This window comes from Idiotropiscis lumnitzeri, chromosome 4, assembly GCF_059441095.1.
Source record: "Idiotropiscis lumnitzeri isolate Australia: NSW breed Sydney's pygmy pipehorse chromosome 4, RoL_Ilum_1.0, whole genome shotgun sequence".
Lineage (NCBI taxonomy): Eukaryota > Metazoa > Chordata > Actinopteri > Syngnathiformes > Syngnathidae > Idiotropiscis > Idiotropiscis lumnitzeri.
In genome coordinates, this window is record NC_142394.1 from 11,812,675 (window position 1) to 11,830,675 (window position 18,001).

At 39.6% G+C, this 18,001-nt stretch overlaps 2 protein-coding genes across 18 annotated transcripts in view; both read right to left on the reverse strand.

Moving 5' to 3' along the window:
- LOC148338123 (protocadherin gamma-A11-like) overlaps positions 1-18,001 on the reverse strand; it is a 244,584-nt gene that overhangs the window by 160,005 nt on the left and 66,578 nt on the right. The window lies entirely within an intron of this gene.
- LOC148338132 (protocadherin beta-15-like) overlaps positions 961-18,001 on the reverse strand; it is a 70,825-nt gene continuing 53,784 nt past the window's right edge. For 2 of the 6 annotated variants that reach the window (XM_088293047.1, XM_088293050.1), the window contains exon 2: positions 961-1,655. In XM_088293047.1, the coding sequence (XP_088149173.1) occupies positions 1,632-1,655 (24 nt within the window). In that variant the 3' untranslated portion in view covers positions 961-1,631. Of the gene's footprint in view, positions 1,656-3,832; positions 3,916-4,717; positions 4,824-10,488; positions 13,001-18,001 lie in introns of those variants that run through there. The other 4 variants (XM_088293048.1, XM_088293049.1, XM_088293052.1 and 1 more) reach the window with 4 other exon arrangements.

The following is an 18,001-nucleotide window of genomic DNA, read 5'->3' on the forward strand; positions in this document are numbered from 1 at the left end:
GCGCCCACGTCAGCATCATGAGCATTCTCTAAAACAAAACGGGAGCCAAGTGCAGCCGATTCACTTATTTCAAATTCTAAATATCTATTTTCAAAGGTGGGAGCATTGTCATTTACGTCCAACACTTCGATGGTCACGGGATGCAGTTCCATGGGATTTTCCAATAAAATCTCAAAGGTGAAGCTGCACGGTGTCACGTCTCCACACAGCTTCTCACGATCTATCCTCTCATTGACAACCAGAAGCCCTTTGTCCGCCATCAGCTCGGCGTACTGGACGTTGTCTCCGGTCACGATGCGGGCACGCCCAGAACGGAGTCTTTTCAGATCCAAACCAAGATCTTGGGCCACATTTCCGACGAGCGAGCCCTTTTTCATCTCCTCTTGGATTGAGTAGCGGATTTGTCCTTGCGTTCCATTTAGAAAAAAACAAAAGACAAAGAGCCAGGACACCCGTCGAACAAACCATCGCCGTCGTATTCCACCGCACATACCTTTAGACTCCATCTCCACGTCAAAATTAAAAAGTCTCGTATAACGAACCATTCGAATAAAGAATTGTACGGGAAAAAACAGGCGCATTCAAACATGCGTTATTTCATCCCAACGTTCTACGTCTTTCAAGTGAAGATCTGATCTCTTGTGCCAAATGGCAGTGATCGAGGAGGGAGCTGCGCCGCATTACGCAACACAGACATACTCATTTTCCATGTAACCTCGCCCTCTAGAGGCGCATATGTGAAATTGATATAGAAAGAAAAGTTTAAAAAAATCATCTTCAGATGACCATATCAAAATACTTTCGAAATAATAATACAAGCTTCTCTTAGTTTTTAAATACGATTTTGGATTAATACGGTCGTCACAAAGTCATCAGATAATAAAAGTGTTATTAAGTGGTACATAACATGGATGAATGGACAGTTGGCAATGTAGGAATAACACAAATGATGAAAAATCATTCGAATGCAAAATAGCACAATGATTTTATTTGGTTTGAGCGAAGGTCAATCATTTCACTTCTTCAATGGCTTTTGCTATAATTCAGAACCATGGACAGAGAAAGATAACTCGAAATTCTCACGGTTCACATTGTCTTTTCTTCAAACAAGGGATTCAACATAAGTGAAAGTAGCAGTGAGCGTTTATACCTAGTTACTATTAACTGCAAAGCATGCAAAAAAATATAAAATAAACGCATACAATGAAATAATCGAAGAAAAGGAATGTAAAAGAACTTCAAAATCAAGGCTCGTCTTCAGGGTTAATTCTGCTTGCTGTGTTCACAATCAATAGATTTTTAGAGATAATATCAAACATGTCACTTTTTGGGCAGAGTTGTTGGCATGATATTTGCCGGCATGAACTCAAAACTTTGCAGAGGTCTCCCCTCCGAGTTGTATATACATTGACGTGGATACATTGTTGCTTACTCACGGCTTAGTGAGAATGACACTTCTGACTTTGCAACTGTACTGAAATGAAAAACTGACCTGCAAAATAACAATCGACAGGAGCCTTTTGCAATACAATATTTCATTGAAGGGTTATCATGGCAGTGGTGAAAAATCAGCATGGGTGGATATTGGACAAAAGGCGGAATGGACCATACAATCTTGGATGGCAACCTCCTTAGCCAGAGCACTGAAGATGGTTCTATCAACATAAAATATATGATCATAAATAAATGTCGAAAAAAAGCATATAGTAACATTTACATACGACATATAGATTGCTCTTTTGTAAGAGGACAGACTTAAAACATCAGCACTGGATGAATTAAGAATGAAGTACTGTTTTCGTTGTACATGCTCCCTCTTGGTTAGTTGTTCAACCTCATTCTGCCAAACTTAAGAACTTCAACCAACTCAACACCCGCCATGAGGGTCTTGCTACTACAAAATAATTGATGTCCAAAAATGTTTTTCAATTGAACCATGACACAATTCAAGTTCTTTTAATTCGCCTTGAAATCTTTGTCAATTTTGTTACATAGTCGATTGGCCACTCCACACAGAATATTAATTTACCTGCTAACAATGTGAGTATTATCTTTGACCAGAACATAAGATTTGACCAAAATGTCACAAAGTTTTACTGATGGGACAATGAAACTTCACATATTCTTCATGAACCAGTTGTTTCATTTTTTTACTCCTCTAGATGGCACTCTCTGTTCAACATTGGGATCAATTGAATGGGCTGAATTGTATACTGACGTGCCATTTCTTAAACGCCTTTGTTTAAACCATAAGTGCCACAGAGGAGTCAAAAATTACAACTGATTGATGAAAAAAAAGAAGCTTAATTTTCCCATCACCACTAAATTTGTCCAGTCCAGCTTTTCTACAGTTGATAAATAATGCTAACATAAGACGTATTTTGACGCTGATTGTCTCAGTTTTGCATGTTTATGCGCTTGTAAAGTACAGAGTATATTTAAAAAAAAAAAAGCAATAAAATGTAAAAAAAAACAAAAAAACTACCTAATCACTCACTCACTGCTTCTCCCGCTCCAAGTCACCAAAAAATATCATCTCTGCATATCCACCCCCATCTGTTACATTGTGTGGTTTCAGAACAAAATTATTGTTAATGTTTACGAAACATCTTTTTAGGGTGCTAATTCCCATAATATACATATAGATTTTTTTTTTTTTATAAAGCTGGAGCATGATTGTTTACACCCAGTATCTTGATGGTCATGTAAAAGAACTCAAGTGGGTCTTCCAGGACAATTTCCACATTTTCTCAATCTCAATTATTTCATTGACAATGAGGTGTTCTTTATATGGTTTGAGAACAACATCCTGACTCGCTCTATCAATATAAAAAGCAGCAAGCCAGATTTTCACATCCAAGTCTACTTCCTCATTTCTTCTAATCACAAAATTGTCTTGCAATCGCAGCTATAACCGAGAAAAACAAAATGGAGACACTCCACTTCAACATGTCCATTGTTGTTGGTGGGAAATAATTAAAAAAAATGTTCAAGTACACGAGGAGTATATTTTAATGTATCCATGTTAAATATTGTTCGCACAAACTCATGTCCAATGCAGCGATACTCTAAGGAGTCCTGCATTTACTTGCCATAAAGACTGATGAATTGGTCAAAATGCTTCCAAGACTGATGCAACAGCACCGCCGGCTGAGATAAAGTAAAACGACACACCAAGCAGTGCTCTGATGTTGCAATATAGTTTAAAAGTCAAATGAAAAAAAAAACTAAATGACATGAACATTGTGAAAACTGTAGAAAGGAAGAAAGGACGGACGGACGGACAGACTGACAGACAGATAGATAGAGGGCTGATCAAAGAGTAGTGACCTACATTGAGAGGAATTTACATTCAGTATGTGAGCAAGCAGCTCTACACAAAGAAAGTCCCCTGACCTCTCATCAATATTTTTCAAAACATTGAACCAAAAAAAGGCAGCCATGGTAGTGCCTCACATTGCCTCCTTGTGTGCGCTCCATTTCAGCACTCTGCTGCAGAGCGTACACATCATGATGGTGCATTATTAAGGCCGAGTCTGCACAGCAACAGCGGGCAGAGTTATTAATATTCATGCATCTTATACTGGGAACACATTTCATCCCAATAGGATCACTTTTTTTCTGCATAAGTTACATGACTGCAAAGGGTGCTTACATTCGATTTACGGTAATCCTTGTGCTGAAAAGATTCTGGCCTGGATGACATGATCGATAAATATGTTTGTTGGCACAGTGTGTTCTGTGAAAAAGAGGCTCAAGCAAAGAGATTGTACAAATGGAAACACATTCTGGGTCATTTGGTATCATATTGATTATGTCAGCTAATTAGTGTTCTTGATGAGGCTGATGCTTGTGTGCTATTGTAGCAGGAGTAGAGTGCATGTGAGTGCTAAAATAATTAAAAAATTAGCTTACCTGTGCATCCAGATTGGGAGGTTCATTGAAGGGGGAGACCAAAAGAAAAGAGAGAGCAAAAAGAGAAGTTAGGATTACGTCTAATAATGACATTTACTTTAACAAAGTAATGCTGTCACATCAAATCCCACAGACAGAAAAATCATAAAACAGGTGGAGTGTGAACATGAATGCGATGACCTTAAATGTGAGATCAATAATGGGTAAACAGGTTTAATGTCTTTATATTAATGTTCATGTGCACAACATTTACTATAAATTGATATGTTCAGTTTGTACTGTATGAAGAGGAAGTGTAGAAACTCCAACAATGCATATACTGTCCACAAATGTTACCCTAAAAACCCCTGAAGCACTGAAAACAAAGTCCTGCTAACTCTTCAGAAAAAATATTCAATTATTACCATATGTTTGCTTTGTGCTTTTTTTTTTAATATAAATAGTTACTACCAATCACCGAGCAATCCAGCTTGTCATCAACTGCAATATAAGCCTCATGTCAGTAATACAGTATATATTGAATGTGATCCAGAGAGTTCAGAAATCCAATGATGGCTCAATTTGGAGCAAATGTGCAAGCAACCACAAATGAGAACATATTTCTCTACTTCACCGACTTTAGCAACACACATAACATTAATCTGTTGTAGTATCACGCTTGAAGCACTGACCTGAAAGTGAATGACATCATAACAGTTGTGGCTGCATGTGTGTAAATTGTATCTCACTGTACCTTGGTGAAAACAGTCACAAATAAATAAAAAAAAAAAAATCAAAATTTATTTAAAGATTTATTCAGCTGTTAAATCATTCTATTACAATGTAGGAATACAGTATAACACAACAAAAATTGACTGTAGTTGGATGGAATATTAATGGCCACAGATTCAAAAGGCAACAGCAGGGACCTGTGTGAACAAGAAAAAGATGAAGCCAAAAAAAAAAAAAAAAACTGAGACATGCTACAAAATGGCCATTACAAAATGTGCAGGGGGGAAAAAAAGCATTTTGTATAGTTTACATTTTGAAAGAAAAAAAAAGTCTGGTGAAGTTGAAATCACAAACTGTCGTGCTGGTTAAGGAATATATCATGGGTCTGGGCAGTCACATTGCATACAAGATAATTTATCTTAGTCAAATGAGGGAAAAATAGTAACAGAACAAACAACTGGTGAGGAAATATTGCGGCAGAGACCTTGCTTCAGTGACAGAACAATAAAACTGGTAAAAGCAGCAAAACTTGCATGACAAGAAAATGTACTTATAAGTAGTACGCTAATTAATGAACAAACACAAAACAAAGCAATTATGATCAGTTATCATGCTAATTTGACACTGTTTCAGTTGATTGTTTCACACTATTATTTTCAACATGAATATTTCCATGCATAGATACAAAACATAATTCCTCACATTAAACATATTTAAAAATATTATACTTTATGATTCCTTGTCATTTATTTGAATCTTTACAGTTTGTCATCACAACCAACACTCACATTCCACAACACCTGCACAATCTCACATAGTCAAGTTATTTCATTTACAGTACTTTTATTAGGGTTGCAGTTTGTAAAGATGTTGAATTGCTGTATATTGTATCATGATGTCGTGCATAGTTTAGGATCTTAGAATACTGTAAATATATAAATAACATTACAAATGTCTAACATCAGAAGGTGGGAATACCCAATTAAGTATCCGGTGAGTGTATTTAAAAGGTCACATTTTTTTTTTTTTTTTTTTACAAAGCACAGCGAATACAAAAAGTCTATAGATCCCTTGATGAAGCCAGGTTGTAGAGAAATCATTTCAAAACTTTATCCATGATTAATGTAACATTTCAATTTGGAAAAAAAAAATCATATGGGGGAGTAAAAATAAACTAATAATATGGTTGCACAAGTGTGCACACCCTCTTTTAACTGGGATGTGGCTGTGTTCAGAATATTACCACTCCGATTCAAACTCCCAAACCGGAGTCAGCACACACCTGCAACCATTTAAAGTGCCTCTGACTAACTCCAAATAAAGTTCAGCTGTTCAAGTACAATTTTCCTGACATTTTGTTTTGCTTTCTGGCAGAAGCCTGAACATTTCGTGCAAACACTGTCTTCTATTGCAAACTGCCCCTAAAATGTTTTGAAATGATTATCTTGATCCTATATTTTATCACAGAAAACCTGGCATTGGAACAGGGGTGTGTAGACTTTTTACAACCAACTCATGTGCAATAATTGCAGCCAGTTTTCAAGTGACCACATAACAAGGATGCGAGGGACCGGCTCGAACCTTTAGAGTAGATCGGTCTGCACTGATGCGCCTCAGGGTGTTCTTTTGATAAGCCGCACTCCTTTTCTTTAGCGTGTCAGTGTCCGTGTTTGAACCGAAGCGAAAGTCACCTCTCCACGAGCCGGTGGTCAGAAACGGATCATATCGATCGTCTTTCAGCAATGTCCCACAGCGACTAAAATCAGTAAAACTAGGAGGATAGTATGTTGTGGGGAAAACGGGAAGACTAGCAGCGGTAGAACGGTACACGTAACTACGACGACAAAGCTTGAAATAAAATACTCCAATGATTAAAAGGATTAAGAGGAAAGAAACGGTGAACAGGGCAATAATCAAATAGAGCCTCAAGTTATCGCTGCCCTGATATTCATCGGCCAGCTCAAAGAGTTCTTGTAGAACTGGCAACCCCTCGTCAATCGTGATACTAACTGTAGCTGTGGCAGACAGAGTTTCTGGCCCGTTATCCGTTACCACAATAACAATTGTTTGCTTCGTTTCATCAAGCTCCATAAAGGCCCGCATGGTTCTAATTTCGCCGGTGTGTAAACCCACCATGAACAGATTGGGCTGCGTTTCTTTGATTATTCTGTAAGACAACCACGCGTTGTGGCCCGAGTCCGCGTCTACAGCCACCACCTTGGTCACTAAATAGCCTCTTGGGGCTTCAAAGGGAACTACATCCTCGGCAATGAAGGCTTGCACGGGATATAGAACAACTGGCGAGTTGTCATTTTGGTCTTTAATAAAAACATTGACGGTGCAGGTGGTAGTGAGTTGGGGGTCGCCTCCATCTCGGGCCTCCACCTTGATTTGAAAGTAAACGGACTGCTCGTAATCGAAGAGCCGCGATGTGAAAAGCTCTCCCGTTTCCATGTTAATGGTAAGGAATGAAGTAACTTCCGAATTTGCCTCTTTTGATATTTGGTAAATTAATTTATTATTGGATGTATCGTCCAAATCCTGTGCCATTACTTTCATAACAAGCGTGCCGACAGGTTGGTTTTCCAAGATGTTGGCGGTGTACTCGCGTTGTGTAAAAGTTGGAGGGTTGTCATTTATATCAGTAACCACGATTGATAAAACTTTTCTGCTCTCCAGTGATGGAGACCCCGAGTCTGTGGCAATAAGAGTAATGTTATACTCCGATTGAAGCTCTCTGTCTAGTGTCCCAGCTGTCACTAGCATATAATAGTTTTTCACTTCAGATACAATTTGAAATGGAACATTGTCAGGGATGGAACACGTGACGTGTCCGCTATTTCCAGTGTCCATGTCATAAATATTGATGAGGGCCACCATCGTTCCGAGTTTGGAGTCTTCCACTATATTAGCCGACACAGACTTGATTTCAATCACAGGTTTGTTGTCATTGACGTCGATGACATCGATAATAAGTCTGCAGTGGGAGGCCTGGCCACCACCATCTTTAGCCTGCACGTCCAACTCGTGAGTACTCGCCTCCTCATAGTCAAGGACACCGGCCACCCGGACTTCACCACTCAGTGGGTCAATGTTAACAACTCCTCTGGTCTTGTCCGTCAGGTGACTGAAAGAGTATGTTATCTCTCCATATAGGCTGTCATCCAAGTCTGTGGCATTCAGTTGTGCTACTAAAGTCCCTCTAACAGAGTTCTCCGGTACAGATGCTCTGTAAACCCGCTGGCTGAAAACTGGGACATTATCGTTGGCGTCCAAAACTCGGATCCGGATAGAAGCAGTCCCAGTTCTTGCAGGACTTCCCCTATCGATCCCATTGATTTTCAGCACATGTTCAGCTTGTGCTTCTCGGTCTAGTGCCTTTTTCAGAATAAGCTCCGGATAAGCATTACCATTTATTTGGGTACTTATTTCCAGGCCAAAATGGTCATTCGGGCTCAGTTTGTATTCACTGACGGAGTTCGTGCCCAGATCAGGGTCATGCGCACTCTCCAGTGGGAAACGTCTCCCGAGAACTGTGGACTCCACCAAATCAAGGTTGATCTCCTTTGCAGCAAACTCTGGAGTGTTGTCGTTTATATCTGCAATATCTAAAAGTAGACTGAATGCTTGAAGGGGGTCCTCGAGTAAAAGCTGATGCTGGATAGTGCACACGCTGCCTTGTGCGCAGAGCTCCTCTCGGTCGATCCGCTGGCTGATCAAAAGATTGCCTGATGACAGGTCCAGTTCACACAGCCGACTGGTTCCGTCTGCAACAACACGGGCACGACGAGCACCGAGCTCCCGCGCCTCAACACCGAGATCTCGTGCAACATTCCCAATGACTGAACCTGGCTGCATCTCCTCTGGAAGGACATAACGCACCTCTCCGGACGACACAGAAAAAAAGAGGCAAAAAAAGAATAACTCTCTCCAATGTTCAAAGTTGATTTGGTAGTCCATTTTTAGAAATTCACTCTGATGTTTGAAAAAACGTCGAAAAACTGAGCTAAAGCCTAAACATGCTCATGAAAATGTCGAACTGAAAATTGTGCCGCAATCCAACGCTTCCCTGCTTCTCTAGCCGAGTTACTCATGCTCTATTAGGGAAGCTGTCAGCTTGGATTCTCTATTCCCATTTCATCTCTCTCTCCTACTTTCTCCCTCTCTCTATTTCTCTCTGTCTCTCTCGTTATCCCGCTCCAAACACCCACACATGCATTTTTTTTTTTCTATGCCTCCATCACACGCACGCACATGCACATGCACGCACACACGCGCACACAGCCTTTCGCTCTCACCCAATGCTCCAGTTTCACTGACACACTTACAGCAGACCACGCCATAGATGACTCGAATATTCTAAGAGCGTCGCCACGAGGCCATATGGGATAATTACAAGAGAAAATGCAACACAAAGCTGACTTTATGGTAAAATAGACCTCACCAACAATTGTATTCTCCACTATTTAGGTGATTGGTAATTTTCCACAAACAATAGAATTTGGAATCAAACCAGAAAAAAAATACGTGGTGATAAAATACTCAATTTTCAAGTTTATCATCACTTTCAAGATTTCGCTACAGAATACTTTGATAAGTGAATAATCTCCACTCATCCATCAATCTCCAGCAATCTATTAAAACTCAATTTATTTCAATGTTGTATTTGCCACCACGACAGCTAATGCAAATATAACTGATCATATTTCGAATGTTAAAGGCATTAGGACCATGACACTATGTATATGCAGAGCATATAAAAAGTCTACACACCCCTGTTCAAATGCTAGGTTTAGCTTTTTGTGACATAAGTGAGACCACTGTTAATTATTTTAAATCTTTTTCCACCATTGATTTGGCCAACAGAGCTGGACAACTTAAAAAAAATACGTTTTGCGAGGAGAAGTAAAAACAAACCTCTGTCTCTGAACAACCCAAATTAATTTCTGCTATTTTAATAGATCGCATAATGTTCTTCTGTTGATGAATAGTTTTGGCATAACTTTTTGCTGAAAAGATTAAGCTTGGTTTCATGGGACCAGACAACCTTTTACATGGGTTTGGGGGAGTTCATGTGCATTTTAATAACATTTTAAAATAGGTATGTTAATCACAAACACAACACTATTTGTTCTGCATATACTGGGGCAAATATCTTATCTCCGTTGTTTCCTTTTACTTCGCCTTGTCAAAAGATTTATTTTCCTTTTTTTATTCAATTGTGTTGTACAGGTTATAGGTCTGGTTAATGATGGGAAAAGGTTGTAAAATAATGAAGTAGAAAATCTGGCAATTGAACAGAATTTGTTGACTTTTTTTTTTTTTAAAGAAGAAACATTAATGGTCAATTGCATGGGGGGTTCCAAGACATAATTGTGAGCATCTGAACTGCAATTTAAACATTTCCCTTTGATATATCAAAAAAAGCATATCAGGTTTAGAGACACAATGAGAAACGAACAGCCATTATCCAGTAGTGTATAAAATTACAGCAAAAATATTTTTAAACCACAGCATTGCTTAATACTTATGTTAAAAAGCAACTTCAGTTAATTTGGATTATTTCTTCACATTCAAATTCAATTATCTGTCATGCCAAAAATGTAAAATGGCATGACAAAGCCATCTTCATTTATCAAGCGGATTTGGGTACCAGGCACTGTTTTATAATTGTGTTACCATATCAAAAAAAGTAGCAGCATGCATTAATGGAAGAGGAACTGTATTGTAATGACAAAAAAGCTTGCAGAAGAGAAAGAGAGAAAGAGCAAGAGCTTGGTAGAGAAAAAGAGCGAGAAAGACAGAGAGAAAGATAGACAGATAAATAGAAAGAAAATATTAATCATCAATAATTATTTGTACCTCAGGTGACGCTTGAGCATCTCCAAAAATCTCATCAAAGTCACTTGAACTTTTCTTCAGCGTCTGCTCAGCAGGCAGCGTGTTGTCATTGTAAGAAGACACAAATTTAAAGTCACTGGTTCTGGAACCTGTTGTCAAGTAGGCGTCATAGTTGTAGGTGCTGCGTAAAGTTCCTGTGCCGTCAACATCTGCGTAATTAGGAGGGAGATACGCGCTGGGGATGGCAACTGCTCCATCAAACAACAGTCTGGGCTTCCTCCTGCGACAAAACCTCACAGCCAGGACGATGATGATGAAGGTCAGGAAGAAGGTGGACACAGACACCAGCGCGATGATCAGGTAAGAGGTCAGTTTGGAATTCTTGTCATCATAAGAAATGTCCTTCAATTCTGGCACCTCAGCCAAGTTATCGGAAATTAGTAAATACATGGAGCAGGTGGCAGAGAGAGGGGGCTGTCCGTTATCTTTTACGACCACAATCAGGTTCTGTTTCATGCTGTCCGACTCAGAAATGTCCCGCTGGGTCCTGATCTCTCCACTGTGGAGACCAATGGTGAAAAGTCCCGGATCTGTGGACTTGACAATCTGATAGGACAGCCAGGCGTTCTGTCCGGAGTCGGCGTCCACCGCTATCACTTTGGACACCACAGAGCCTCCGTGTGCAGCTTTGGGGACCAGCTCGGTCATGAAGGAGTTGCCCTCCGGGGCGGGGTACAGTATCTGAGGAGAGTTGTCGTTCACGTCCGATATGAACACACTGACGCTCACGTTGCTGCTCAGCGGAGGAGAACCGTTGTCTCTGGCCATGACGTGGACTTGAAAACTCCTCAAGTGTTCGTAATCAAACGACCTGACAGCGTGGATCACGCCCGTGTCCCCGTTAACGGACACATAGGAGGACACTGGGGCACTGTTCACTTCAGAAGGTAACAGAGAATAAATGACGGTGCCGTTCTGTCTCCAGTCGGGGTCTCGAGCACTAACAGAACATAAAGTGGAGCCAGCTTTGTTATTTTCACTCACATATGCGCTGTAGGACTGTTCCTCAAACACAGGTGGGTTGTCGTTGATGTCTGCTACAAACAAGTGGACACTTTTGGAGGAGGACAGAGGAGGAGAGCCCTCGTCAGTGGCACTGATTGTAATGTTGTAATCAGACACGAGTTCACGGTCAAGTTGTCCAGTAGTCACTAGAGAATAATAGTTCTTGATAGAAGGAACTAATTTAAAAGGAAAATTTTGTTGAATGGAGCAGCGCACTTGACCATTCTTTTCCGAGTCTCTATCCTGCACATTAATGATGCCCACTTCTGTACCAGGTGGCACATTCTCTGCCACTGTATTAGACAGCGACTTTAAATTGATCACAGGGGCGTTGTCATTCACGTCAGTGATGAAAATAATCACCTTTGCATAGGAGGATAGCCCAAGCCCATCTTTGGCTTTCACACGTAATTCATATGATGTGCTAGATTCATAATCAACAGTGCCAATTACAGCTATTGCACCCACTTTGCGATCAATGCTGAATAACTTCTTCACATCTTCTGTAACATGTCCAAAATCATAACTCACCTCCCCATTCACTCCCTCATCTGCGTCAGTGGCACTAACATTAATCACTATTGTATCTGGAGGAGAGTTTTCAGGCAGACTGGCTTTATAAACGGCCTGGCTGAACACAGGAGCGTTGTCATTAGCATCCAGCACAGTGACATGGATGACTACTGTGCCTGATCTCTGAGGAGAGCCGCCATCAAAAGCTGTGAGGAGCACATTAATTTCTTGTTTTTGTTCACGGTCAAGTTCTTTGTCAAGAACAAGCTCTAATGTGTTACCACTGACAGACAAAACGAAATTATCATTTTTCTTCAGGACGTACTGCTGCACTGTATTTTGTCCTATGTCCGCATCGTGCGCTTCTTCTATGACAAAACGAGCTCCTTTAATGGCAGACTCCCTTATCTCCAAATCAATTAAGTCATCATTAAACACCGGTGCGTTATCATTTATATCCTGAATGTGCAAATTAATTCGATGGAGCTCCAATGGATTCTCCAGTACGACTTCCTGTTTTAGGACACACGAAGCCTTATTGCCACAAAGCCCCTCTCTGTCGATCCTGTCGGCCACAATCAGCTCTCCATTTCGCACGTTTAGATCACAAAAACGTTTTCCGCTCCCGTCGGCGTCGATGCGCGCTTTTCTGCTGGACAGCGCGCTCGCTTCCAATCCGAGATCCTTGGCGAAATTCCCAATAACAGATCCACGTTTCATCTCCTCGGGAAAGGAAAAGCTCACGTCTCCGTGTGCGAGATGCAGCAAAAGGGAATGGAAATAAAAGGTGCTCAAGAGAAACAAAGATATTTTAGGATCCATCTTGGACGGCTTCCCGAACGGAGTGTAGAACAATGTGGTCTACAAAATCACGAACATGCAAGCATAACGTCAGTCCACTACAAAAGAAGAAGAAGGGCGTTTAACAATCTGAAAGTTGGTCTATTGCGCCACCGTGAGCTTAACTTGGTGTAAATGCAGACGATTTATATAGTTTTAAATCGTACCCCAAAGAAACGTGTGTCGCACTTTTTTTCTAATTCTATTACATACCCTATCCGCTCCTTATATATTTCATCAGTTTGTTTCAGTGCTACAAGCCAAGTGCTGATATTTGAAAATTAAATATCTCAAGACACTGAATGACATATTACCTTAATTCACAAGACAATATAACAGTTGGTTATTTTGGTTCCAGTCACTTTGCATCCCAAAATAAATAAATAAATAAATAAATAAATAAATATTTTCTCTAAAGAGTGAAGCACTACATTGTGTACAAATAATTTGGTTGTTGTTTTTTTTTTGCAATTTTCTTTTTCACATTGACAACACAGACTAAAAAATGGGAGATAAACCTAACGTTTAACACACTGAGACTTCAGCTGTTTCAATACTAGTTTGCTATTCAGAGCTGATGACACTTGGCAGACACAACCAGAAGAAAACTACAACACATCACAAAAACACTGGATTCATTTTTCAATCGACATCAGCAAAATAACCACAACCGATATGATAAACACATTAAATTAAAATACTGTAGCTACAGTCAGTTAAGTATTGTTCACGGAGGATAATCAAATCAAACTTTTACCCAACCACATCATTTGATTTTAAAATGATTATGACTAGCAAACAAGCCACTGCTGAGGATTGTGGATTCCATAAGACAAGATCACTTTGGGTCCTTGTATTTCAATGCCAAATATTGGAAATATTATTTCGAGGTCCCCATGTGAACTATGGGGGCCTTCAATGTGTTGTCATAGTTGTCCCCCTTACGGCAGCCTATACGAAACAAACAAAATTACACACAGCTGTTGACTTTCTATAGCAGTATGAAATATCAATTAATACAACCTGAGCAAACTGTTGCTTAAAATAATATATTTATCTTTTGAACAAATGCTCAACAGCATAAATCATAGGAATAGCTCACCATGCAACATGTTTCAACCTGTTGCAACACACTTATTTTAAAAATTCTCTATAGCGAAATGGAGATCGCAGTAAACTGAAAAATGTGGAATTTGAACTTAATAGATGATCACAGTTGTGTGTTTTAATTGCGTGTCTTTAAATATCACTGGTAAGACCAGAGGGCAACACCTGTTGCTGTCATACATGTAGCTCTGAAAGATTTTTGGAGATAAGTAATGATACAGAGCCAGAAAGGCTTATAAGCTCATGTCTAATTTTGATATTGATCAGAAAAATATCAATCTTGCGACCATATGTCAGCTGCAACTGATACTGCCTCTGTGAGGTGTTTGACCCCGATAGGTAGACAAGATTCAACTTGTATTGTCCTCAGATGACAACTTAAACACAACTCATATTCAAAGCATAAGAGAAAGCCAAATCACACGTGGGGTTTCCCAAGACTGTCTGATATGATTTGACAAGGTGAGCCTGCGGAGCCGACACTTGGCCAAAGGCCATAGAGTAAGAACAACAAAAATCAAAGCTCAAAAAGTTGCAAAAGCCGTTGTGAAATCGGAATAAACGACTGCATGTTATTAAAACAACCACAATGGCGCTACATATACTATCAGGGAAAAAAAGACTAGAGATCACAAAGATAAACTACATGAAACAACATTTAAGTTATGTCAAGGATGAAGGCCAATTGATATAAGTCACAAAAGTAAATCTTGTAAAAAGATTAATTCATGTGAAGCTGGATAAAACATATGGAAAAAGAAGTGAATAATATCACAGCAAACAAGGTTTCGACGCTTCAATATTGAACTACAGTTGAATGAAACATGATCTTGTTTCAAATTACAGAATGAATATCAGACCGTTGATGCTCCAAATATACATTTTAGATCAATCTAAAGTTTGCTAACTGCAGTGGAAAAGAATTGAGCGAAGGAAAAAAAAACCCTCTCCATGAAACTCAACAAAATGAACATGCACCCAGACACAATAAGTATGTTGTGATCAGATGATGAAGTCTTATTAATAGGGATGTAAGGCAAACAGGTCACTCAATAATACAGACAATTAGTGGGGGGGTTGTTATCAATCTTATCAACTGACCAATGAAAACAAGTAAAGCCATGAAGCAATCGTTTGAATCCCAAGAAAGATGGTTGTGAAAGCCATGTCCAACAGTAAATAAAAGGAAGAAATATTTGAGATAGAATGTTCATCAGTCTGGTAAATGGTCTGCTTTTTGCCTAAACAATCAGCTTGGATAAATTCCAACAACAGATGAGCAATAGTATCAGGGATGAAAACTTTTGTGAAAATTAACCCATAAGAACCCAGACCCATTTTTCCATAAAGGAAAATTATGTGGGATATACCACGGGCCAAGTGGATCACATTAAACACATTTCTGATGTTTTTTTCAGAATAATACTTTTTCATACCAAAGATCTGTATTGTTACATATATTTAACATTGGGCGTTAGTGGTAAAAAAAATTCTTTATTTGGCAATGAGTAAACATGACAGTTTTTAGTGCTTAGTAACATGAAATGTGCCAATTACTTGCATTTCAACAACACAAATTGTGGCTGTGACTTTAACGATAAGGTTTAAAATAAAATTCTTCAGTTTACACATTTTGTGTCACAAAATTGCCAACTGTATCATAAATAAATAATGCTGCATATTTGGTTGCATTTGTAACAAGCCACCATGGGTACAGAGAACTGAATAACAAACTCCCCAAAAAAGTTGTGCAAAAAAAAAAAAAAAAAAAGTTTTTTAGCCTACACTAGATGGTAAGACTTGAAACAGTTTCGTTCCTCAGTGAAGCAAAGACGCACATCACATTTCTCACAGAGAGTGGTAGTTGTGTTGACTTTGCAGTGTTTGCAGCGGCCGCGTTTGTCACATTTCACAGGCCAATGTGCAACTTGATCTAAGCGAACATCATCTGGAACTCCAAGACGAACCCTTTTGGGTGGTGGTGGTGGCTGTGAAGATGTGGGATTGAGTGATGGTCGGCCTCTTTGTGCCTGCAGAAGAATGAGGCTAGTGGCAACCTCTGCCTGAAAGCTCTTTTGGCGCAGTACATTTTTGACACCAAGTAGTTTACAGTCACGGCGGTAGATCAACCAAGCATTAACCAGACCTAACATAATGGTGTGCCAGAACAAGTAGAGGTACCACCTCCGTGACCTCATGTGATACTTGCACCTTGCAATGCATGCATCAAGAAGATCCACTCCTCCCATGAATGTATTATATTCCTTCACAATGTGAGGCCTCCTGACCTCCAAAAATGTCTTGTCTGCTTTGCTCCAGCGTCGAGCATTATCTTGAGGCTCAACTGCACAATAGGATGAAATTAGGATTACTGATTTGTTGTCATACCACTTCACAATGACCAACTTTTCGTTTTTTTCCACCCTGGCGTCAACAGACCCTCTGCCTCTCTTGGCAAGACTTTTCTCATCTTCAAGCTGACACCCAGCTAAGCGATTGGCACGCAGAGTTCCCACAAAGTATATATTTCGTTGAAGAAGGTTGAGTACCAGTGGGACTGAAGAAAAAAGATTGTCGGCAAAGACTTTGTAGTTGTGGTCTGATGGGAGAGTTTCACAAAGCTTGACCACAACATCACCTCCCATGCCAAGTAAAGATTTTTTCCCAGTGCCACCTTCGTACACGACAAAATCACAGAGGATTCCTGAAGAACAACAGCGACTCCAAATTTTCAGTCCCCAAGGGTGGGGCTTACCCTTTACATACTGTCTTATGGGACTGTGTGTCCCTCTGAAGGACACCATTTGCTCATCAATAGAGTTGTGCTCTTCCGGGGTGATATCCAGACATTGTTTGCGAAACATATCCAACCATGGCCGAATCTTCCAACACTTATCTTCTGCTCTTCTGTTTGATACGTTGGTGTTGTCAGTGAAATGTAGATTTGTCAGCAGGTTTAGAAAACGATTACGTGACATGATGTCAGCCACCATGGGGCACCTTGTGTCATTTTCCCAGTATGCACGATTTCCTGTCAGTTGGCAAAGACCCATTCTCAGATAAAGACCAATCATTATTTCCAGCTCTTTTACAGTGGTGTTTACATTGTTGTGGTGTTCCGATTTTTGTACACTGTACAAATTTGTTTGATCTTTGAGCAACTCAAGCATTTCCGCTGTTATGAACTTTCTGAAGTACTCCAGAGGACTAAGAAGATTGTCAGGAGGTGTGACATGTGGTCCTTTGAATGTGCTGTCAGGGATTTCAAAAGATTTCTTCCTCCAAGAAAATGTTTTTTTACCTTGGACAGTTCCTTCTTCTGTTCCTTTTTTGTGACCATGGCCATTCCCTTTTTTTCCTTGGACGGATGTATTTTTATTTTGCTCTCTTGAACTCACATTTGGCTGTGGTTCTTCATCAGAAGTACTTGATTCACTAATGTGTGAATCACCACACTCACTAGACTCATCACTGTCCATGTCTTGGCTATTGGGATTGTAAAGAGGATCATCTGGGTCTTCATCCGAGTTATCGTGACAACCCTCAAAGTCACTGTCATCTCCCAGGATGATCTGGAGTGCATTTTGAAGAGAGTATTTCTTGTTCTTTTGCATTCTAAAAATGTATTAAAAATAAGAAAGTACAGAATACACAATAATTAGATGTTTCTTTTTATGAGATAATCATAGGATAGTCAAACTTTGTTAGCATTACGTTGAAGTTCCAAAAAGTCTTTTTCTTTCGCATTATTTTGTGTTTCTAATTGTTCAGTATACTTTTAATTCACAAGCAGAACATACTTCAGCTGAATATCGCAGATACCGCTGAATAAATTGGGTGGATTATGACAATTTTTGTTATTGTGACATATATGTCACGTCGAGCTTTTCAATCGTATTTTAAGGCTGAAAGCCCGATGTGACATATATGTCACAGCAATATTTCGATCCCTGGTTTGATATTAGTTTCTTCAAACACTATGGTGAGACCATGTTATCAGCACTATAGG